Here is a 25,184-nt window from a genome sequence, read left to right as displayed (position 1 = left end):
TCTTCACTGTGAACAAAGACTCGTACATATGTACCGGAGTCCAAATGAAACACGAGAATGAAAACATGGAGGATTAAATGTGCAAATTAAATAAACAAAACCCAGTTTTCAAAAACTGATTAGACCTTTGGCTAAATACATAATATCTGTGTACTCCATACTAATATCTACAGATCCATAGAAACACATTATTACTATTGTTTCTGTATTATTATTTGTGTATCTAGTTATTATTTACTCATACAGTTAATTCCATAGTAATCTATTCGTGTTATGTTGTTTACCTGTTTCACTTTTGGACTAATCAACCCCATGTTGCTGGGACCTAAAAGTGGCACAAAACAATAAAAAAAAACAAACAATAAATATGTACAACCATGAAAATCTGATTATCAAAACTAAATTGTATCGCTAAAAATAAATCATTGTCTTTCTTTCAGGTTTTCTGGCAGCTCTTTTTCCACATAAATCAGGAACAATAAAAATAACTTAACACACGCAAATACATCTGTTGTCAACATCCAGTTTTATTTGAGAATTAGATTTTTTTAACAAACGTCCTACAAATTCACATTCGACAGTACAGACTGGACACAGGATGCGATATTAGTAAGTGTGGTACATTCAGTTGGCACAAATTACTGAGACTTACAAAACAGCTGTTGTATCACTGATGCACTGAAACAAAAGACGAGATCATTCGCTATAACATGCAAAAAAACATTAGCATTGTATGTCTACAGGATTACCCACAAATAGGGTTAAAACAATTCAATTTGCTTTGATTAGAGCAAATAAACAAAATCACAACTTTTACCAGTCTGTAGTGTTTCAGTAATACTTCTAATTAAGCTACTTATCAAAGAAACTGTAGCTTTCTCTTAAAGGAAAAAATTTTTTGGCATTTAATGATTGTCTGAGGTTGTTCCAAGCATTATGTTGACTCTTCCCACTACATTTCATCAGGGATTTACCCACCTCCTGTGATCTACAGGTGGATCAATAGTGAGATAATAACACTGTGATGCTTTTTATGTTGAATCAGGGTTTAAAAAAAGAAAAGTTGTCATTTTGTAAATCATCCTACACAAGTCCTAAACTGGTCGGAAAGGACTGGTTGGGTCTGACAGGGAGTCAAAGATGATCTGACCTCTGACATTAATACTTTTCAAGGCAGTTTTAGAAGATTATAAAATTCACATACAAAAACTGGACCTGAAGTAATACATTCAGTCACAGCGGTCTAACAATTTCAAAATCTCAAACCTGCTGCTTGTTAAATATTCCTACTTCACGACCAAAGCAAGGCCAGAAAACAGAAGCAACCATCAAAACGGTTAGCAGTAGTAGCTCAGTCATAGTAAAACGTAACTACTCCTCGCTAGGCACTTAGGAGTCAGTAACTACCCTTCACACAGTTACTGTATCTTTTCAACCAAGCAGTCACTTCAGCTTGGAATGTGCAGGTTTCATCATTGATCTCAACTTAGTTACACATTTCCCTCCAGATTAAAGATAACACATCAATATCAGAAGACTAACCGTGCATCTACTACTGTGTGGCTGACCTCAATGCATTATAGTTTTCCATTGTCTGCTGATAAGAATTCAGTCCAGTTAACAGGATGCTACATTTCTCTTGATTCTCTCAACAATGGATGAAAACGTTGTTCATGAGGAGACAGGTGAAAGGATGATGGGATGGTGAGACAGGCAGATTAAAGAGCTGTGAGAGCTGTGAGTTTAATAAATGGGTATGTACAGTGTAGCAACACATTGAACTGAGCTAGGATCAACTGCAATCCAGTCTTCTTCTTTAATCTTCTAAGATCAGATAACTAGTAATGTAAAAATTAATTTTGCCAAGTTTGTGACTATTTCATTAAACCAAAATACGAGTGCATCTGTTTGTGTTTAGACAGTCTTTAAGAACTTTGACCTCTTTTGTAAGCTGCTGTGGCAGCCGGTAACAGTCGGTGATCACATTACCAGTAGAAAAAAAACATCCAGCCCAGTTGATGAAACAATCACTAACTGCTAAATGGATAAGTGAAACACAAAAAACAACCTGCAGGTAAGAGGTTTAGAAAAGCAGAGAATGACTTTTCTCTTCCACAACATTAAAAGCATATTGGGGGCTTGTATGTATGTGAGTGTTGAAGACATTACTCTGGGCTCCAGTAATTCCTACAGGCATTTGTCCTGTGGTATTCAAATCATTTTAAGATCAATCGATAATAAAATAAACTATCTGTGAGTGTTAAAATTTCTTTTAACTTAAACTAGCGGTCTAAAAAACTGTCTCCTGCTTTATTCTGTCCAAGAGGACACTTGTTTGCTCTCTGCTCCACTTGGCTCTGCACTGTGTTGCTCACTCATTCACTCACTCACACTCCCAGCATGTGAGGTCTAAGTATAGAAACTACTGACACTCCTCAGTGACTGTAAGCCGGCATCAATACTGTTGAAACGATCATACGGTCAAATGAAAACTGAGTGCATAGTCCCATTTTTAACAATGTGTCATAATCCACATGACAATTTAATGAATGATCTCAATATGCGCTGAGGTAAAGTATAATACTGAAAACACTACAATGTACTAAATTATGTTGTGCTGTGTTTGCATATTTCTAGTTAAGTGAGTCCATTAGTAAATTCTGTACCAGCCAGCTATACAAGTGTTTTCTGTTATTTCAATGACCTGTTAAAATGTGAACTAGTGTTTTGCCAAGTTTAGAACAAAACAGGCATGAATGGCAGAAAATGGAAGACGATATTTGTGTACTGTGTACATGACTGTGTGAGTGCTGACATGATGATGACAAAATTACAAACAGCTATCGATATACTGTAATCAAAACAATATCATTAAATTATTATCTTTAAAGCAACATTGTAAATGGCATTGCAGGCATGTTGTACAGCATTAGCGTTCATTAGACTACACATGTTCCTACTAAACTGTTAAACTACCGTGTGTGACCCCAAATTTGGAGAAATACCTGTCAAACTGTTTGATTTGCATTACTTGAGACTGCATGTCTATGTGAGGTTAAACTGAACTGTCATTTTCATAGTAACATCTGCCTAATCATCTAGTAGATGTCTGACCACATAACTATCTATCACAGTGAACAATATTTTAAAAAGCCTATTATATTACTGTAGTGAAAACAAACAAAAAAACATGGGCACTGTTTATGAATGATATTTGTTGGCACTGGCATAAAATATAGAACATCTGTCAGCTCCCATCTGTCAGCTAAACTAAATTAAAAATTAAAGTCAATCTTCAGGAGCTCCTCTGGACCCAAATCAATGTCACTATATTCAACTCAAACAAACCCTCTTAAATGGCAGTACCATCGCTGTTACCTCTGTGCTGAGCAAGATTTAGGCTTTTGTGCGTACACTAACATCATAGAATATATTCTGCAGCTAGCTCACGTGCTAACCTTTGGTATAATTCATTAAACAAACTCACTCACAACAAAACAAATCCCAAGAGGGCAAATCTTTCTCTTATTATATCCACTACATCTTAAAAGTCAACAGCACAGGAGTGGCACCATAAATTGCATTTTAAGGTGTCAGTTTTAAGCGGACACGCAAGATATTTGGGACACCTCTGTGTGAGAGAGAGAACATCTAAACCCTCAGTGACAAAAACACTCACAAACCTGGTCTACAAGGGCAGGAGCACGATAATCTGTGTACACACTTAGAATCACTGAGCGTATTGCACTTAGATGTACTTGACAACAGTGTGTACAGGTAAACGGTACCACCCTACATGTCTCACACCTACAGAGACTGCACATCCCTCGCTGCGCGCAGATAAAGCAAGAGGATACATTAATATTACCCACACATCCTGAGCCAGTGTGTCCCTCACCCACCCCACCCTATCATAACCGGTTTCCACTCTGTACATCATCGACTCGTATAGCCCATCTGATGCAGCTTCTTTAGGAGAATCTGAGTAAGATCAAAGGTTGTGAAGCTGATCCCCACCGCAATGGGCCCTTTGACCCAGTTCATACTCAGACCTTTATAGAGTCCACGGATGACACCCTCCTCAGACACAATCTCCTTCATAGTGCCCAGAATGGTGCCATATGTGTGACCTGTGACTCCTGCAGTCTGCATACGTCGTCGTACCACATCCAGAGGGTAAGATGCTGATTGGCCAATGAGACCCGCGCAGGCTCCAAAAGCCAGGCGTTCATATGAGTAGGGCTGCGGGCGACCACTGTGCTCTAGAAGGGAGAAGAAGATGTGACACACAAGGGCCATTCAGTAAACAATTATTTAAACGAGGTGAGTGCATGTCAGGAAATAAACAAGGACGGCAGCAACGGTGCTAGAGCATTACCTGCATGTAATTTCTTCAGAGTCTCATAAGTAAAGAAGCTAAGACCAGCATAGGGGACAACGCCAAGTATGGTGGGAGTAAAACCTCGATATAACGTCTTCAGGCCTTCCTCTCGAGAAATTCGCACAAACACATGCAGAATGTTACTGTACCTAAAACAGAGAAACAGAAGTTGAGAATCCTCTTTTGGCCACTTTAATTATTGACTGAATTTGCAACAATGTTATTGTAATCTGTAAAGTTCACGGGATCGGAGACCAAGGAGTAGATAATTCCTGTTAAATGCTCTTACATTTCCTTTGGCGTTACAGCCATCCTAGCTCGCACCATGTCCAGAGGATAGGTCAGCATGGCTGCTGTGGTACCAGCCAAAGAACCAGCCAGCAATCTTGGAATTGGAGGCAGGGCTCTGGAATACAAAGAAAAATAAATGTACACCTACATTTACATTTTTTAATTGTTTCATGAAACATATTGAAAGTCTTAATCGAGGCATCAACATACAGGGTAATTTTTAGTTAGACTTAACACAAGTACACTCGCTCACTTACTTCCCCTGGAAGCCATAGTAGTTTCCCAGCAGCCTCTTGTACTGCTCATGTGCACAGAACTGGATGGCGGCATATGGGATGACTCGCACCATAGTGGCAGAGTTCCCTCTCCAGAGACTGAAGAAGCCATCCTTCAGGTAGGTACGGTAGATCAACCGGTAGGCCTCCTGTAAGTCAGCGCGAGCACATGAACAAATGCATTCTCACACTTGTTTAAAGTTTTGTTTCTAAACATGGTTCCTGTTCCTTTGAAGGTTAGACTGGAAATCAATCTTAATAACTGTAAATGCTTTTGCATGTGAATAAGAAACATAAGAAACAAGTGTGTTTTATAAATTATCCTTTAAGTCCAACCTACCTTAGCAGAGAATTTTGCTGAAGACACTGAAAAACAAAGCATAAATATGGACAGTATAAATGACACATTACAGCTCTTCACATTTAAGTAAAACCAAAATAAGATTTCATTTTATTATTGTTGTACTACAAGCAGTAGAAATCTATTTAAAGTAAACATTTAGTCTAAGTATACTTCCATGTCATCCATGTGGGTTCATGTGTAACCCAAAATCCTCCACTCTGAGGTCAGCAGAGCATCCAACCTACCTTGGAAGATAATTTTAGTTCTGTCCAGTGGGGCAACAGCTGTCTTGGCCACAGCTCCCGCTAAAGCCCCTGAAAAGAGCGAGTTGAGGACAGACCGAGTGTGCTTCAAGCTCTGCACAGACATGGACAAATCACATTTAGGGTTCTCAACGTTAGAGTCAACAGAGTGAATTTAGCAAAAATTGCATCCTTACATAAATCAAGTTGCTAACCATTAAATACAACTTACATAAGGACAATATATGAGCACCTGAATGAGGAGCTGACAATAAATTACAAACAACTGAAATCGTGCAATGCGAAATAATATTCAGTAATATATTAGCAAGTGGACGTCATTGTAAGTGGATTTTTCCTTTAAGAGTTCAAGGCTCATGACTGTAAAATGTCACCTCATCGCTCACTTCTGACTGACTGGAAGAAGCCAGCGGCAGCACTTCTCCCCGCGTGAGTGATGCCCGTTGTTCCTGGACTCCACTCCCCATCCCAGAGTGCTATGCACGGCTGTCACCGAGAGTGCTCATGAATTCAACCGCTAGACGAGCATCAACAGCAGGTGCTGAAAACTGCACAGAAGGAAAGATCTGGTCAGAATGTCTTATGTTTTATTTTTAGCATAAAATAAAAAGATAGTGAGGTGGTTAAACTTTTACTCATGTTACAATCAGGGAACTACATCAGATCCAGTGGCAGGCAATGAATCATGTAAAATAATGTCAGCAAGGGATGGTCTTCTTGTTTTTAAACTAAGTGAAACACTACACACATCTAATAAATAGTCAGCTAAAGAAAAATCCAATTAACTAACCAACTTCCACAACTACAATAGGCAGAACTACTTGTAGGTGAAAGGTGTCTGACAAAAAATGTACAAAAAAAAACAAAAAAACTACTGGTGTCTCTCCTCTTTTAGCACACCAGATAACTCTCACCTCAATATCGTTCAGGACATTTTTCCTTATCTAGTTAGTGCATCACATGAGATAAACTTAAGAGCAACACCATGGGTGACCTCACTACCTTTGCAAACAAAGATGTTTTCAATGACCTAATCATTTCACGGGACAAATCACCTATTCATGCAACCTTCAACCCCCACGGGCTCTCCGTTCACCACAGCACAAGTTTCACAATCAATTATTGTTCTCCTTTATGCACTTTAGGTTGACTGTGGCCTCTTTAAAAAGCCATATAGCAAATACAGTTGTTACGATTATTGATTGATTCAAACCAACTTCACTCTACATTAACAATCCTAATTAAATAATTAATTAATTAAGAAATTTGATATCAAAAGGGAAAAATAAGTTAGTCAGTTAGGTTCCCTTTAGGACAAAGATGTAATAATTTCATTGTTTTTAAATTACTTCAAGCATATGATTTTTCTGTGCAGCCACTATTGTATGTTTGGTTCAGCCTTGAAAGTTCACTTAATGTATGTTTAAACTAGGGCAAGAATAACTAGATGCTGAATGTCTTGCGCATTAAAAATCCAAAACAACTGAATCACAGCAGAGTTCACCGAGTTTAGCAGGAATGAGGAGAATTAAGCAAAACAAAATAAAAAGGCATGAGACAAGAGAGCAAACAGAGGCTGTACTGAAAGGCTGGGTAGTCATGGGCAACTGATGTTGGCAGCAGTACAACAGGACTTCACGTCAGATCTTCAAATCAGCACTTAGCCCCTTACCCACTGTCCTTATTCACACCCCTGCCTAAATTCTCCTTCCCCAGGACTATCGCTTTACAGTCCCTGATGGCTAGTTGTTTCTGTTTGGTTGCCATTTCCACATTCCTCCACTAATCATCTATAATTCAATACCTCATTCCCATGCTATACACACAGCTATAGAAAGCTAAAGCTCTCCCGTCAGTGTCTTCTTTTGTGCTGGGTGGCTTTTGTGAGAAACTTCTGTGACCCACTTCTCCTTCACCAGCATGATGTGTTAATACTAATTAATGGTAACAATGTGTGGACAACCTAATATGAACGCTTAATGTAGTTTCAAGGTTGTTTCAATGAATTGTTTTTAGTGTACACTGCAATTATGCTAAAGGTGACATCTCAGTAGTGCTTGTTTGGTTTAAATTATATAAAACAAATGAGGAAAATAAATCATCCTATTCGCTTTACAGATACATTTACATTTAGTCATTTGTCAGACGCCTTTACCACACTAACACATAATAAATGATTAATCAACACAATTGCTGGCATCTGTACATTTAGAAGAATCGTGATCTTGTTTTTATCTGTTGAGGCGTTCATGTTATTTTGTCTGACTCCTGGTATTTTAAGTTGGCTGTAAGATCAATGCCATTTAAATTATCTGTGTTAACACATGCTGTGTCTAAGAGATAATGTTCAACCAGTATGGGAGAGATTGTGACATCCATTCACAGTCACCACACTTGCCTGTCTCGGCCACCACTCCTGTTGAAACCTGTTCACTAACTAAACTCAGCCACCCTTTGCGGTCAGCTAGCTGTCACTGTTTATAAACACAACATTTCTTACCTTATAATTTTGACACCGGCACGAAGATTTCTGAGTCTCTGATACCGCTCGCTTGATGTGTTGTTTCAAGTCGAAAACAGCTCGATCCGAACCTGTTTTCTAAGTTAACGTTAGCTAAAGCTGGTTAAGTAACGTCAACGTTAGCTAGCTGTTAGTTAGCTCGTCGCTACAGTAACATCAATGTTACTCTCGTCGATAACGGAAAACATTAATGGTAAACTTTCGTTTTGCTAAAATTGTCTCCTGGAGCAGAAGGCACTGTCTTTCAAACATTTCTCAGTGGTCACATTCAGCCCAGCACTGACTTTACATGACTGTGAACACCGTGTATTTCTGCTGTTACTTCTCCTGTCAACCTGAAAGCACCACAGTGGGGTTTGACAAGGACGAGCACAGGAGCATTGTGGGAAATGTAGTGTGAACGAGGCGGGCGACGCTTGGATAGGTCGGTTAGAGGGGCGTGGGCAGGACACAGGCTGAGCGCCTCCTCACTACAGTTCGTCCTGTATCTTAGTCTGTGATGATACTGTAAACACAGGCACACAGCAAGAAAGAGCTGAAGCACCAAAAGTGATCATGCAAAACATTTGTTGTTCGTTGTTGGTATATATGTAAGATCTCTGGGTGTCATACTGTAAGTATGCATATACAAACAAAAAATGTTTGACTCTAGTAAATGGGTGACAAATTAAAGGGAAGACATTTGTCTTAGTAAGGTATTGGGTCACAATGTGCTGCAAAACAGCTTTAATACACCTGATTCTATACGTCTCTGGACGTTTAATTGGAGGAACAAACAGTATTTATCAAATAATATTCCCTCATTTAGTGTTTTGATAATGACGGTGGAGACCACTGTCTAACCCATCAGTCTGCAGTATATTCTCCCTTAGGGAGGGTCTTCAACTGGGTTCAGATTTGGTGACTGTGAATTCATATCGTTGTAATGTGCAGTAGTAGTACGACAGAAACCACTCCCCACTATCAAACTTAGATTTGTCATCCATTTGTGTATGGCATTATACATGTTAAAAATCAGCAGTAAGCACTGCAGTTCAATCATTTGCAGTACAGCATTTGTTTGTTTTTTTAGTGTTTTTTTTTTTTTTTTACTTCTCCAGTGCCTTTAATCCAGTCCAGTCTGTCCTGCTCCTAAAATGCAGATTGAGCAGGTGATAGACAGGAGCACCCCAGAGGACTGTCCTCTCACCTTTCCTCTTCACCCTGTACACCTCTGACTCCTGTCATCTGCAGAAGTTCGCAGACGGCTCTGTAAGCGCAGCGTGTATTAGTGGTGACGAAAAGGCAGAGTACAGAGGCCGGCTGGACTGTTCATAAAGTGGTATGGAAACAATCACCTGACTTTAATGTGTTTGCAACAAGGATTTAATGTGTGCAACAAGATGTTGCAAATCTTTTACCAGTCTGTTGCAGCCAGTGCAATTTTCTTTGCTGCTGTGGGAGCAGCATCAGATCAAGGGAAGACAACAACAACAACAAACTAAATAAACTGATCAGGAAGGTTGGTTCTTTGCTGGAGACTATCAAATACACTTGTACTTAGTCATTGCACAAAACACTCAAATCTATATTTAGTATTTTATGAACGTAAATGTGTTACAGATACAAATTAGACATGTAAACAAAATATAAATAACAAATTGTGTGGGACTTGTGGCTTGGTTGATTTCACTTTTCATAAGCTTCTTCTGCAACAACAACATTGTACAAATGTGTCTAGCAAGGTATGTGCATCGGTTTCAGCTTTTGGTTATGTATTCCAACATCATAATATTAAATCTAGACTAAAAATGCACTTAAGGCAAACTCAGCTAAGGGTGGACCATCTTAACTGATGCCTTCCTCTTCTTTCAGTTAGTGAGACTGCCATGTTTGCCAGTCCATAGCTCGCGAAGCTCCACCTGGCATCCCAAATCTCTGAGTGCTGCTTTACCCACGTCACCACAGTCTTGATGGGTCTTCAGTGCCTGAGCTATCAGAGCTTCTGCTCCCATCTCTAGGATTGGTTGGCTGTAGTTATGCATTCGTGAAACCAGGTTTCTCAACAGCATACATGCCTGTTTCTGTTCATAAAGGGGGAAAACAGTGACATAGAGATTCTGCAGGGTGTGACAGGGTCTGTTTATGTTTAAGTGGGTATATCAATTAGTAATGACCTCACATTACCTGCACATTGACAGCATCAGTATGTGCTTTCATAGCCTGCACAGCAGCCAAGGCTCCTCCATTCTCCATGATGACTTTGCAGTTGTTGGGTTTACGCAAAGCAAGGACAGAGAGGCATGCACATCCCTGCTCACAGACCTACAACAGAACATAAATATAATCATTTAACATCTGCAGAATTTACTCAACTGTTTACACAACAAAAAACAATTTCAGATGAAATCCATTCACATATAGCATGTAGGTTTTATATTTAACTCACTGAAGAATTGCTCATATGTCTGTTCATGGCAATTACAATAAGCTGGACTCCACCAGCATTAACAACAGCATCTTTGACATCATCATTTCCTGCTATGGCTCGTATTGCACTTAGGACCTGCCGAACTAGCTCCTGCAATGATAAAATCTGATCAGTGAGCAGAACACATTTGAATGTTGAATCATTTTTCATCACAATCTCTTGTTTTTGTGTACACTACCGCTGACTCATAGCTGTTTGCAAGTAACGTCATCATGAGTTTCAATCCTCCCAGATCACAGATGTCTTGGCAGAACTCATTTCTTACAGCCAGACGTGACAAAGTTGCACAAAGCTCACTCAAAACAGATGTATTTTCAAGGTGAGCTGTAAGGAAGAGACAAAAGAAATAAAGAAACTGGAATCTGAAGTGGAAAAAACACTTTAGCTGAAGCTCTAATGCTAAACACCCACAAAGACTAGTAATAAGCTAGACTTACCCTTTGCAGCCTCAACTAAAACCTTCAGTCCATTGTGCTCAAGAACAATAAGCTTGGCGTGTTCGTGAGCATGCCCAAATGTAACACGGACATCATCATCAAATGTCATGACCCTAAGAGCTGCAGAGGCCTCCTTCACCAGCTCTGCACATCCACTGTGTTGCGTAATGGCACCGGTCAGCAATGGCAGGACTCCACCTTTAACCAAATCTTGCCTATTCTGTTCATGTTTTAAACAGCAGTGCCGTACAGCACAGATGGCAACACACGTCACAGAGGGATCTGCCTGGTACTTCTTAAGGGCATTCAAAAGGAATTGCTGGCCCTCTGCATCCAACAGGTCTGGCTGTCCATCTGTTAGTGCAGCCAGAGCAGACAGGGCAGCCAACAGAGCTTCCTTCTCCTCCGTACTCTTTTTGCAGTAGGAAAGGATAGTGGGATATGCATCCTTTTGGGCAGCCAGGTACCTCTGGGCAAATCCAAGTGAACACTGCTCAGTAAAGCGTTTTAAGTCTGTCATCACTTCAGAAACCCGTTTCCCAATTTGGAGGGAATCCAAAGCCTGCAAGTAAAAAATGAGGTGAGCATAGAGTTGGAGATTTTTTTGTCAAAAGATACAAGTGCAGTAATTAGTCTTTTCACAAAACATGTTAGCCTTACCTGTAACACCTCATGTGTTTGCTCTTCTTCCTTGTCATTAGATGATACAGCTGGTATAGCTTTTACTATACAACTGAGATCCACACCTGCATCCACAGGTAAGGGTTAATGTGTAAAAATATTAAACACAAAACATAAAACAATAACAATGTAGACCTAATTCATTCATTAATCTTAATTCATTAAGATACAGATATGTCTGTAAACAAGTGTTTAATGAGAATGCTGTTTATTTTTTTTATATGAGAAAATTACAAATCATATAATTTTAACAGATTTTTCTGAAATAGTCGTGTTTCCTGAGCGTCATGTATGAAAATTAATAATCAGACTTCACGGCTCCTGTGTCACTAGAGACCATATCTCTGCCATGATAAATAATGTAGTAGGTTTCAGAGACCGGAACATCCATGATTAAGTTAATCAATAATGCCACCTGCACACCATAGATAGACACCTGATTCATATATTTCACCTGCCATTGTAATTCTCTGCTTAGGTTTATCATAACTGGATAAAAAAATTAAAAAGTAAAAGTAAATATCCAAGCTCACAGACAACAATCAGCAAACTGTACAGTGATCAGTAACTAGACGCTATACTCTATTGTGCTTTTACCTTGAGATTCAAACTGCTCCACAGCCTCCCTCAATGCCTCATCAGGATCCATATCAAACTCCTCCATGTTTTCTTTGACTGCTGCATCAAAAGTCTCCTGTGTGATCCTCCTTTTCGCCATTTTGCCACCTTATTCTACACTCTGAAATGAAATATGATAATGACAACAATTGCGATGATGCGTTATTCTTCATGGTAGCTAGTAACAACTATTGTTAGCTAACGAACAATTAATAGATGTCGTGTTTCTTCCTATGTGGCTATAGCTATTGACATTGATAAATATACACATAAAGATATTGTAATTTAGGATTATATTGCTTAAAAACAGACCCAAGACAAATAACTTAACTGTTTTCACCGCCCTGCGACAAACAGCCTGCTCCACTGTCATGAATGAACCGACCACTGCTGCTGACTTACGTATTTGGCGTAGTCGGCTGTAGTCACCACTCAGGAACAAGCGGGGCGTGAATTGTGCGGAACATTGTAAGTGAATAGTAAATGACGCAAAAGGTCCCGCTCGTACATTTGCTCGGGTTGAACATCACAAAACATTAGTTCCACAAATCGACAGTGTTGCATCAAAACAAACTTTTTTTTTAATCACTGGGGTTATAAAAAAAAAATCGAATAGCGAAACAAATCATTTAGCTAATGTGTTTTATGTTAGGAAGAGAGAACACATTTTGTGTACATTTTGCCACTTTTAGGCGAAAGACAAATTTCCCTTCAAAATAAAGGAGTCATTTTGTAATTGACAACGTTCTCGTAGTAAACCCCGTTGTCTAGTAGATATTAGCAGTGAAATGTCTTTTTTCGAGTTGGCTAGCTGTAATTTATATTATTGTTGCTGTTGCTGCTATGCCACTATCATAACAGACTCAAAATGTGTGTTACTAGGACTCATATTGTCTTATTTTGAAAACGATGATCGGAAGTTCTCTTCCTCTGGCTAGCTTGGCGCTCGGACTTGGATTCGTGCAAATGATTGAGATAGAAAAAGCAACAGACGCCGGCTGTGGATGACCACAAATTCGGCGGACGTCTACCCAACAATATTATTGTTTTGTATTTTTTTTTGTAATTGCTTTTTACAACTCAAGATGGCAGGGACCGCCGAGGCCCCCGAGCCTTGGTACCTGGCCCTGCTGGGTTTTGCAGAACATTTCCGCACGTCCAGTCCGCCGAAGATCCGTCTGTGTGTCCACTGTCTGCAGGCGGTGTTTCAGTTTAAACCGCCTCCGAGGGTCGAGGCCCGGACTCACCTGCAGCTGGGCTCCGTGCTGTACCGCCACACAAATAACAGCGAGCTGGCCCAGACTCACCTGGAGAAAGCGGTGAGGGGGGGGGGGATACAGCCTCTCTGAAAATGATAAGAGTCGTGTACATGTGCAGCATATCGATGCTTCTTCATTAATTACATCAGCTCACTTTTAAACTTTATACCCAGTGAGATGCTGACTCTAACATCCTGCTTTCTTTTCTCTCTGCAGTGGTTCATATCTCAACAAGTATCCTTTTTTTTTACATGACGTGATATTATTTAAAAGTGCCTCTAGTCAAAGATCATGTTTTACCAACACTGTGCGTAATGGTGTAGGAAAATTCCTTATTAGTTGTATCAGATCTCTCAGTTTGAAGATGTTAAGTTTGAAGCAGCGAGTATACTGTCAGAGTTCTACTGTCAACAGGTAGGTGCAAACATCTCATCCCTTCTGTGAAGGATTTTTTTTATGTCTAAATGAAAAACAAGCAGAACAAAGTCAAATACAATCTGTTGTTATTTGTATTTGTGTTTTATGTGCTGTGCATTACTGTGTGATATAAATACATTTATCTTTAATAACTGATTCATAAATGTTTGCCTTCTGGGCACTGCTTTAATAAGTAATAGTAACTTTGTGCACAGCAACATTCATCCTTCCTGTAGTCCACCTATCTATCCACCTATCATAGCTTCTTAGTGCCACTGAGACTCTCAGTTGACCACATTGATGAACAAAGGATCAGTGACATGATCCATAAAGGCAGCTGAATGTAATGGTCAGCTGCTATTTGTTGCTGGGCTTTCTGAACTGTAGCACTGCTAATGAATGCTAGTTTGACATTTTAGTCTTTGTAATTACATTGGAACCACACTTGTGAACCACATTATATCATTGTTTTATGACTTTTGACAAACCACACAGGACATAGATCTTAAAAATACATAAGTAGATGGTGAGTACTTGGGTTAATTTTGAGTTTAGTCCAATTTATTCAGCTATAACAAACAAACCGCTTATTTAATGATTCCTTATGTTTTTCATGTAATTATAAAATAGTAAAAATCTAAATAAATAAACCATTTGTACTATATTTCACAAAAAATCTTCAAAAGAACCATTTAATTCTGTAGAAATTGTGCAATGTGAAAAGTAGTCTCTGGGGAAAGATATTGCTTAGTTGTTTGCTCATTTCAAGTAACACATTTATTGACTTCTGTTTTAAAGAACTTGGTGGACTCAGCCAAACCGGTATTACGGAAGGCCATCCAGATCTCTCAGCAAACTCCCTACTGGCACTGCAGACTTCTTTTTCAACTGGCAGTAAGAAAGTATCGTGTATTACAGATTCATGCTGGCAAAGTTATGTGAGGCATTGGCTGTATGTGTGGGATGATCTTCTTTTCCCAGCAATTGCATGCACTGGAGAAGGACTTGGTATCTGCCTGTGACCTCCTAGGAGTTGGAGCAGAGTATGCAAGAGTCATGGGCTCTGAGTATACAAGGTAAAAGTATTGGATTTTTGTTTGAACACATAGAGATTGCACATTGATCTGTGGCCCAAAGGTTGTTCTATTCTCTTTCTACAGAGCACTGTTCTTACTAAGTAAAGGAATGGTAAGCTTAAAGAGTACTAATTTAACACCTTAGTTTGCATATCATTTATGCAGTTCTGTTAACTGCTTGTGCGTTTGCGACTGCAGCTGCTGCTAATGGAGAGGAAGCTGAGCGAGGTGCACCCTCTGCTGACGCTGTGTGGTACCATCGTGGAGAACTGGCAGGGAAACCCCATTCAGAAAGAGTCCCTCAGAGTTTTCTTCCTCGTGCTACAGGTTACACACTACCTGGATGCTGGACAGGTACAGTATTGATCGTTTCATGACCTGCAACCAGTATCATGCTAATTTCAGCTACAGGCATTGACAGAAATTACTAATACTTAGACAAGGTGCAATGCTCAAAGTAATATTTTTCTTATACATTGGTTTTAGGTAAAGAGCGTGAAGCCGTGTCTGAAGCAGCTTCAGCAGTGTATACAGACCATCTCCACTCTCCATGATGATGAGATCCTACCCACTAATCCAGCAGCTCTCTTCCACTGGCTGCCCAAAGAGCACATGTGTGTGCTTGTGTATCTGGTGAGATTTTGTCAAACTCTGAAAATCGCATAATATTTTGAGTTGTGCAATGCTATATATGTGGGGGTGGGTTTCTCTCCCTCTCTATTGCAAAAGGTGACGGTGATGCACTCCATGCAGGCGGGCTACTTGGAGAAAGCACAAAAGTATACAGACAAAGCTCTTATGCAGCTGGAGAAATTGAAAAGTATGTTTGTTGAATTACTCTCACTGTTTATGTCCCCGTCGATGACAGTGATGAATCACCTCTGATCTGTCTGCTCAAAGTGCTCGACAGCAGTTCCATCCTGTCCACGTTTCAAGTCATCCTGCTGGAGCATATCATCATGTGCCGGCTTGTCACTGGACACAAGGCCACAGCTTTACAAGAGGTGAGATCTGCTGTGACGGGAAATCTGTTGTCATACAGTTGCTGATTATGAACAAAAGCATAAATTTTACCCTGCTTAAGACAGTGATGTCTTTTTCTTTATCTTTAGATTTCTCAGGTTTGTCAACTTTGCCAGCAGTCTCCCAGGTTATTCACGAATCATGCTGCACAGCTTCATACACTTCTGGTATGTCTACAAGCAAATAAACCCATTTTTTACAGAAATGGAAACACATGTTTATGATAAGAAAAATAAATAGCATGATATATTAATCAGAATAACATCAACATTTGCCTTCAGGATAGATTCCAGAGAAATATTGTGTTTATTTTAATGATTCAGAAATCTGTGTTCTACTAACATTAATTTTTGGACATTTCTTTTTTTTTTTCTATTTAGCTTTGTTTAAGTGCCTCGGTGGCAGATTGAAACAGAATGAAGAGCTGCTTGCTATTGACAAAATGCATCTTTCTCGGATAATTTGAACCATTCTCATCTGTTTCCTCTTCTTCTGTGTCAGGGCCTCTACTGCATCTCGGTGAACTGCATGGATAACGCCGAGGCTCAGTTCACTGCGGCTCTACAGGTGAGTTTTGTGCCATTAATATTGCACGTCTGTCACCTATAAAAAGGTAATTTATTCACAAGTTAATATTGTTTCCTTAAAAGTTCAGAGTTTCCCAGACAGTGATGTCACATTTTGAAGATGTTTTAAAAAATAAATAGTTTGAGGTGTAGGCTACGTAAGAAAATAGTATTTCTCTCTTTTTTCCTTGTACTAGATGACAACACACCAGGAGCTGTGGACATTCATTGTAACTAACCTGGCCAGCGTCTACATACGGGAAGGCAACAGACATCAAGAGGTAACACATATATATATATATACAACGGTTAAACATTCACACATTCATATATGTTTTTTTATTGTACGTTGGTGCTAACTTGCTTTTCAAATCAGTTGTATAGCCTTCTAGAGAGGATTAATCCTGATCACAACTTTCCTGTCAGGTAACTATAGTAACTATCTCGTCATGTGATTTTGTTGTATATTTTCTGCTGAATGTAAAAATAATGGGATTTTCACTTTTACAGTTCTCATTGTCTACGAGCCGCAGCATTTTACATCAGAGGGCTCCTGTCTTTCTTCCAGGGACGTTACAATGAGGCCAAGTAAGTTTTCAGTTTTACTGTAGTGTAAACTTTACCTTGATACCTGAATCACTCAACTTTGTAAATATGCACCAACAGGAGATTTCTAAGGGAGACTCTGAAGATGTCAAATGCGGAGGATCTAAACAGACTTACTGCTTGTTCGCTAGTCCTACTTGGACACATCTTCTTTGTCCTGGGCAACCACAGGGTGAGTCCAGAAATCACCATAAATTATCCATTAGACCACACACAGTATAACAGAGGTTGTAGGACTGCAGATTTGATCTCGACTACATTATATTTACATTTAGTTATTTGGCAGATGCTTTTATCCAAAGCAACGTATGTTTGCCCACATGTCTGGTTCCACGTTTCCTCCAGGAAAGCAACAATATGGTGGTTCCTGCCATGCAGCTGGCCAGTAAGATCCCAGACATGTCTGTGCAGCTCTGGTCCTCCGCACTTCTCAAAGGTACAGCTGTCACTGCGTTCACTCACACTGAGGTTGTGACAGTATGTCAAACATTTACACAAAATATGTTAAGTAAAACATGCATTCCAAAACCGTACTGTGAACCCATTAAAACTGAAATGTTAATCACAACATAAATACAATACATCAATCCAAAAAGATGGAATTTACAATTTTCATTACATCTGCATTTAAAGGATACATTTATATTTTGGCCTGATGGGGGTGCAAGAGGAAAGCTGAAGTGTCCTGAAAGGGTTTCAGCCTACAAGATTCTGTATACAGTGTACTGTACATTTGTGGTGCAGTAAATATTATGGTAACCTACTCATTCTTTGACAAAGAAAGTGATATTACAAAAAATTACTAAAACTTCACTTATGAAAATCAGACAATGTTTCGAGTTGTAGCTCAGCAGAGGTTTTTAAAAAACTAACTATTAAAACTGTCCTGGACAAAAATGATGGTTCCTTTATCTTAATATTTGATTGCACAACCTTTTGGTGCAACCAAGGGATTTCTGTAACTCTCAGTCAGACTTTTGTACCTTTGGTCGGCTCCTAATGAGCAAACTGCTCCAGCTGTCTCGGATTTGAAGGGTCCCTTCTCCAGACTGTTTCCGCTCTTTCAATAGGTTTCAGTAGCATTTGTATCAGGACACGTAGAAGGCCACTTCAGAATAGTCCAATGATTTGAGCTGTGTTTTGGGTTATTATCTTGTTGGAGGACCATGACTTGTGATTGAGACCAAGCTTTTTGAGACTGGGCAGCACTTTTGACTTGACTGAGTCCTGAGTCCTGCACAGATTTACGGAACCTATAAAAAGTATTTGTCCCCTTGGATGTTTCTTGCTTTCATTGACATTATAAATCAATCATAGTCAATAAAAGTTGGCAACTTTTGAAAAATACCTCATTAATGTAAAAGTAAAAAACAGGTTACTACAAAGTAATGTCAATTAAATAAAAATATGTAAGGTGAAATCAGTGTTTGCATTAATATTCACCCCCTTCAGGTCAGTATTTAGTAGATGCACCTTTGACTTCAATCACAGCATGAAGTCTATGTGGATAGGTCTTAATTAAGCTCACACATCTGGAAACTGGAATTTGTTTGCCATTTTTCTTTGCAAAACTTCTCAAGCTCTGTCAGGTTGTATGGGGATTGGGGGCGAACAGCCCTTTTCAAGTCCACCAAGTCTGGGCTTTGACTCGGCCGCTCCAGAACATTCGCCTTGTTGTCGGTAAACCATTTCTTTTTAGCTTTCGCTGTGTGCTACGCGTCATTGTCTTGCTGGAAAACAAATCTTCTCCCAAGCCGTAGTTGTCTTGCTGCGTGAGTAAGATCGTCCTCGAGGATTGTCCTATATTTTGGTCACATCAGACCAAACACCTATTGGCTAACTCAATTCGTGATTTAACATGGGTTTTCTTCAACAGTGGCTTTCTCCTTGCCACTCTCCCATAAAACTTTGACTGGTGAAGAACCTGGACAACAGTTGTTGTATGTACAGTCTCTCCTGTCTCAGTTGCTGAAGCTTGTAACTCCCTCATAGTAGTCATCAGTGTGTTAATGGTCTCTCTCACTAGTCTCCTTCTTGCACAGTCACTCAGTTTGTGTGGACGGCCGTTTCTTGGCAGATTTGGAGTGTTTTTTTGTCGGTGTAATGATAGCCAGGAATTCTTTGTGGCTGGATTTCACCTTTAATGTCTTTGGAAGTTGTTCTGGGCTCTTTGGTTACGGTTCATATTATCTGTGTCTTCAAATTGTGATTGCCTGTCCTGTTGTGGACACGTCCAGGGAGGTCGTCTAAAGTCCTGTAGACCTTAAACCTCTGAATAATATGTGTAACTGTAGTCACACGAACATCAAGCTGCTTGGACATGGTCTTACAGCCTTTACCTTGTTTGTCAGCATTTTTTAAATATATCTCTTAAGGCAACTCTCTCCTTAGTTTTCTGTGGTCCATGTTGAGTGTGGTACACAGCATTATACCAAAAAGCACAGTGGCCACTTCACCCTTTAAATAAGCAGACAGACTGATTACAAGTTACAAGACACCTTTGATGCTAATTACAGGACACACTTTAGTTTAACATGTCTCTATGGTCAAATTATGTTCATTCATTTGTACGGGTACCATCATTTTTGTCCAGGCCAGTTTGATTTGTTTGTTTGTTTTTAATTTCTGTTGAACCACAACTCAAAAGCAATGTCTGATTTTCATGAGTTAATCTTTTGTTTATTATTACTTTTGTCAGTTTCACAGTAATTTAGTGACCATTGTGGGTTTTTCTTTCTTTAACAGAAACTGTATAGGTCTTAATTTAGTTCATTAAGTTGATTTCTTAACTATCATAAAAACAGAAAACCTGATTTCTGTAATCAGGGTAAGTGATTGGAGAAACCTGGTCTCTACAGGTAAATTTCTCTGCCATGTGTGATGTAGGTGTAGCCAGGTTTTCTGCCACTACACAGTTACAGTCTGTGAACCATACCTTTAAAGGATAGATCAGACTACATATCTGCCCTGTAGGTGCAGTTCAAAAGAACATTTCCTAACCACATAAAGATCCCTTGCTAAGGAAGCAGAGATATAATTCAGCCAAAGTGCTGATACACTAGAGAAGCCACAACTGAATTAGATGTAGACAATGGAAACACTTAATCACACTACTATAACTTGATAAGTCTAAGCATATTCAAGGATGGCTTCAACGTCAGGTTCCTAGATCGTTGAACATAAAACTGCTGCTGTGGTCAGCAGCTTCACAGTCACAATTCAATATTCAAAATCTTTTTTTTTTCCCAGCAGATCTGAACAAGGCTTGTGGAAACACCATGGATGCCCACGAGGCAGCTCAAATGCACCAGAACTTTTCCCAGCAGCTACTACAGGACCACATCGCAGCCTGCAGCCTCCCTGAGCACAACCTCATCAGTGTAAGCACAACATGAAACAATGAGTCAATCCAACCTGCATGGATGCTGTTGTTTGTTCTTTTGGTTATTAAAGACGGTAATCTGTTGTGTTGCAGTGGACAGACGGACTCCCCCCTGTGCAGTTTCAGCCTCAGAATGGTCCTACAACCAGCCTGGCCAGCCTGCTCTGAAACCAACTTCCCATCCTGACTGTGAAAAGGGGAGACACAGAAGAGCTCTTACAGGGAAGAACATTACATAAAATGACAAGAAATGCCAGATGAAGAGGAGAGAAAAGTGGCATAATGAAATAAGAAACTGTAGACATACTCCACTGTATCATGGGTACAGTTTTCATTACACTGATGCACTCTGGAGTGGTTTTATCAGTTCTACCAGCCCTAGAAGAAACTTTAGTCAAAGTCAGAAAATTAAAGGAAATGCTAAATAGAAAATGACCACCAGCAGATGGCTAATAAAGCAAATACAGAGTGGCATCCACTATCTCAACAAACTCTAAGTAACTTTTTCCACTATTTGTTTCAATCATTTCATTATTTCAGCCCCCATCTTTGAAAAACATTCATGGAGGTATTTTTTTTTATTATTTTGTATTAACAAATAGAAATTCTGTTACAACACATTGCAGTATAAAATTACTAACAAATTTAAACCGTTCATAGGCAAAATATCGATCGGTCAGATTAATCACATGGGGCTAGTGTCCAAATCCAGTGTTGTACATGAACTCAATGTCTGTTTTTTCAAAGCACTGTTTGGCCAGTTTTGATGCACCGTATATCGTAGGATACATTTGAATATGCAGCAAACTATATCTGTCATGATCTCAGTGTAGTGTAGTGGTGTGTTTGGTGGTGGAGTGGACACCTGCACGTGTGTTTCAAGAGGAAACGAGAGGAGCATTCACATTGAACTGAGTTAGAGGACAATGTAAATTGATATTGTAATTTTATATAAGTGCAGACACTGGCTTGCCCAGTATCCAATGGTGTTTATTAATGTTTTGAAGGTGAGAAAATTGTACTCGAACATGTTTTGAAAAAGTAAGGCATCAAATCATTTCAGTAATTTTTTGACATTGCCATCATCCAACTGTACTTCCCTTTAGATTTCTCTCATTGCACTCTCCCTGTGGTTTATGTTTGTATGTTGTGCACACTTTGCCTGGAGTCAATAACTATTTATAATGGTTATGTTTCTACTTAATAACATTGACTGTTACCTGTTTGCACAAATGTTTCAGATGAAACTTCATTTTTATCTTTTCTATGTATAAGTTTTGGAATATTTTTTTTTCTCGATTATTTTTAATGTTTTCTGTTTTACTGATTGGTTCCAGATGGTTAAATCTGTATTTGAATAACTTATTTATTTCATTTATATTTTCATTACACTAGATGCTTTTGTTCTTGCCATAACTAACAATGGCAGGTTTTATTGAGTAAGGACATTAGTTATACAGATTTACAGTTTCATAGTTTTTATTATTTCAAAATAAACTACTCACTTTGGTCATTTGCAAGTATTCACTGCAATAAAAGTATAAGTAAGTATGCCATTTATTTAATAAACTGAATGTTTGGTCTGTGTTAATCTGTCATTCAAACTGTGCTTATCATTTCTGAAGAATGACTTGATTATTCATGTTGACTCAGCTTTTAAAATATGACTGACCAAGTCGTAGATTGCCTGTGGTACTTAATATACAGCAAAGCAATCAATGCAGAGAGGTACAGGTGCTCTTGGTGTCACTGCATCTCACGTCTCAAAACTGATTTAAAATGAGTTTAAGTTTAAAGACTTAAACGGGCCACTTTGCATAACAGCCAACCATCTGTTTCAGAAGTTGTATGTATTTTCTCTATTCATTGCTCATAAATTATGAAAATCTGTAAGCCTGGAAATTAAAAAACCTGAATATCCAACATAGAAAAGCAGATGAACAGGAAATCCATCAGGGCATTGATGTAGTTGTATGTGACACAATATTTATGAGCAGGTATTTTTAAAGTTTGCTACTTGCCCTCTCCCATGAGGTAGACATACATTTACCTCCCATGAGGTAGACATACATTAAGTCCCTGTTACATTAAAGTGCAACAGGGACTGTGATGACCCTGCAGGGCTGAGAGAGTTTTATTCTTTAGTGGACAGTCAGCCTGAAGGACACCATCATATCATTTAATGGTGGGAGGACTACTGGGGAAAAAAAAGCCACAGTGTAGAAACACTGATACATGTAAAAGGTCCACATTCAAAAGGTAACTGTGTGTATTGGCTATTATAAATACACACAGTACCAAAAGTGAAAGTATTCGTCATGCAGAATGACTCATTTCAGATCATAAATAGTATGGTGTATCATAAAAAAAGAAATACTCAAAGTTAAAGTTAACTACCTCAGTTTAAATAGGCCTACAGTACTATATAATACATTTAGTACACTGTGTAATCTCATAAAGTAACCTATTATACTTACCAAATTTATTACCTGGAGTTTGTAAAGAGCCAGTTGTTTAGTTCATCAATATAATTAGTCTACAACTGCCTCTACTCATTTGGTGAGTCTGAGCACTAAAAGCACTTTATTTACTAAAGCTACATTGAAATATGTAGGATTTAGATGTTGGCTATTCCAGCAGTGAATTTGAGGACGGCTAATAAAAAGCAAACAATAAATCAGTCCAAAAATCATCTGAACTGAGGAGAAATGATGATTATGTGCACTTTTATTTTACTGACATAGGCTAAAGAAGTGGAAAGTGAGGCTTTATTATCTGCCTATGCCATCAGGAAAAGATCAGCTGTTTATTGAGAGTAAGGTCGCGGATGGATGAACACTTCAATTAGTGTTTGTCACGATTCACGTTCACAAAAAAAAAAAACATTTTATTGCCAAATGTTACACCTAAAGTGTAAATGTGGACACGACAGTAGTCTGCTCGTCGGCAGCACCCCTCGGAGAGCGCGTTCATTTTTTTTTACATATAAATTATTATTTTATTCAATAGCATCATTCCGTCATATTACATTTCTCCCGTGCTGCCGTATCTCCTCATAGCTACTTAAAAAAAAACTATCGATGCCCAAAGGGAAGGATCGGTGAGAAGTGAAAAGTTTTGGGACGCTCTAGGTGTCTTGGACGCAGCTGAAAGGAGCCATTTCCTGCCAAATAGTGAGCCCGTCTAATCGTGACTGCAGCAGCCACTTCCTGCATTGTTACAGTACTTAATGAGGATTAAGTTGAAGCTGTCATGTTGTACTGGCGGCCATTAGGCCTACTCCACACGGAGAGAGAGGCAGAGGAGACAGAGGCTGGATGCTGACCTTAGCTCAGTTTGACAGGTCCTACCAGCTCTGTCCTGACACACTGTACACATGTGTTTAAACCGTCTCATGTCACCTTTAGTGGATATCCTCAACTCACCCTCATCAGCAATACCAATTGATATGAAAACACCATTACACAAAATGTCCACTCTGACATTTCAGTACCTTCCAGCTACGGTTTGTTATGTAATGGTTATAATAAGTGAACAAAATGTGGCAAAGTAGGTAGAGTTCTTGAATAATTCAGTGAATTGAATAAGAAACAGTACCATCAGACAGCACTGTGTGGCCTAATCCCAACGATCAAAAAAAAACAAACAACTACCGCGTTGAGCAACCTTCATTATAAGATCTAAATACTGTTAATAGGTAGATTGTTTTATTATACTCCCGGGTATTTCTTTGTTTTTTTTCTACCACTCTAATAAATAACAGGTAAGTTTCCCTATCTTAATAAGATAATCCTTATTGTACAGGATTTCCCACTGCAGGAGTGACTTACATGAGAAAAGTCTCAAAAACTGGTTAATACTACTAATATTTCATTAATACATTTATTTATATTTTACTTATTCATCTGTTCAGTATTTAGCAATAACGACATGAGTCATATTCCGATGACAAAATGTTGAACCACTTGTGTGCTTATTACACTTAGAGGCACTTTTACAATTTAAATATTATTAATATTTCCTGTAATCAGCCAAATAAACACCAATATGTGCATTTCTATGCACATTAGTAATGTAACCAAAGAAATGTCTGTTTGTGGAGCTGCCACTTTGGTCCAAATTCAGATATTGCTATTTGATGGATGTTCATATTTCTCCAGAATCCTAATGACTTTGGTCATGTTTGGTCATTTTATTCACTTATATTAAAATAAACATTTTCTTATTCTAAAACATGAATCATTTATTAATGATCCTCGAATCACACAACCTAATGACTTTTATGACCTCTTGACTTTTTCATGTCTTGACTGATGTTGGATGACATCCATGGTCTTGGTGAACCCACTCTTTGTGATCACATTTTTTTTTATTTGACAGTTTCAGCATGTGACATTCATCATAGTGATCATATTATACTTTCCAAATACAAAAATCCCGCTGAAGTTGCCAAAGGCCTCAAGTATCAGTCTGGAAATACGGTGGTCTTTAATACAGTAAGTATGGCTGTGTTGAAGACAACTGTAGGATTCAGTTCTCTCCTTCAGGCAGCTGAAAATGAAAACTAAATAAAGG

At 38.9% G+C, this 25,184-nt stretch overlaps 3 protein-coding genes across 5 annotated transcripts; 1 reads left to right on the top strand and 2 right to left on the bottom strand.

Annotated features, from left to right (window-relative positions):
- Positions 1-507: 507 nt before the first annotated feature.
- slc25a42 (solute carrier family 25 member 42) lies at positions 508-8,418 on the bottom strand. 2 transcript variants are annotated; one of them, XM_026374690.1, is made up of 8 exons: positions 8,054-8,418; positions 5,928-6,101; positions 5,536-5,647; positions 5,288-5,313; positions 4,930-5,096; positions 4,671-4,787; positions 4,379-4,530; positions 508-4,262 (listed from the first exon to the last, which is right to left on the bottom strand). In XM_026374690.1, the coding sequence occupies exons 2-8, from the start codon at positions 6,018-6,020 to the stop codon at positions 3,937-3,939; spliced, it is 993 nt and encodes a 330-aa protein (XP_026230475.1). In that variant the 5' UTR covers positions 6,021-6,101; positions 8,054-8,418; the 3' UTR covers positions 508-3,936. The 2 variants fall into 2 exon arrangements, with proteins under 2 accessions (XP_026230475.1, XP_026230476.1); XM_026374691.1 differs by having other exon boundaries at positions 5,940-6,101.
- Positions 8,419-9,444: 1,026 nt separating this feature from the next.
- On the bottom strand, positions 9,445-12,705 carry armc6 (armadillo repeat containing 6). Its single transcript, XM_026373723.1, has 8 exons — positions 12,612-12,705; positions 12,260-12,401; positions 11,642-11,727; positions 10,982-11,543; positions 10,723-10,868; positions 10,503-10,634; positions 10,241-10,378; positions 9,445-10,137 (listed from the first exon to the last, which is right to left on the bottom strand). The coding sequence occupies exons 2-8, from the start codon at positions 12,378-12,380 to the stop codon at positions 9,925-9,927; spliced, it is 1,398 nt and encodes a 465-aa protein (XP_026229508.1). The 5' UTR covers positions 12,381-12,401; positions 12,612-12,705; the 3' UTR covers positions 9,445-9,924.
- Positions 12,706-13,205: 500 nt separating this feature from the next.
- Positions 13,206-22,158, top strand: mau2 (MAU2 sister chromatid cohesion factor). 2 transcript variants are annotated; one of them, XM_026375437.1, is made up of 19 exons: positions 13,206-13,599; positions 13,756-13,773; positions 13,888-13,953; positions 14,755-14,850; positions 14,938-15,032; positions 15,117-15,144; positions 15,231-15,386; positions 15,519-15,665; positions 15,762-15,852; positions 15,933-16,036; positions 16,145-16,222; positions 16,557-16,622; positions 16,819-16,902; positions 16,998-17,047; positions 17,132-17,209; positions 17,288-17,399; positions 17,573-17,663; positions 20,480-20,607; positions 20,703-22,158. In XM_026375437.1, the coding sequence occupies exons 1-19, from the start codon at positions 13,285-13,287 to the stop codon at positions 20,775-20,777; spliced, it is 1,878 nt and encodes a 625-aa protein (XP_026231222.1). In that variant the 5' UTR covers positions 13,206-13,284; the 3' UTR covers positions 20,778-22,158. The 2 variants fall into 2 exon arrangements, with proteins under 2 accessions (XP_026231222.1, XP_026231221.1); XM_026375436.1 differs by having other exon boundaries at positions 20,477-20,607.
- Positions 22,159-25,184: the final 3,026 nt, after the last annotated feature.

The sequence above is a fragment of the Anabas testudineus genome, chromosome 17, assembly GCF_900324465.2.
Source record: "Anabas testudineus chromosome 17, fAnaTes1.2, whole genome shotgun sequence".
NCBI classification, from domain to species: Eukaryota; Metazoa; Chordata; class Actinopteri; order Anabantiformes; family Anabantidae; genus Anabas; species Anabas testudineus.
The sequence above is the reverse complement of the archived record's forward strand: the minus strand, read 5'-3'. Positions and strand labels throughout refer to the sequence as shown.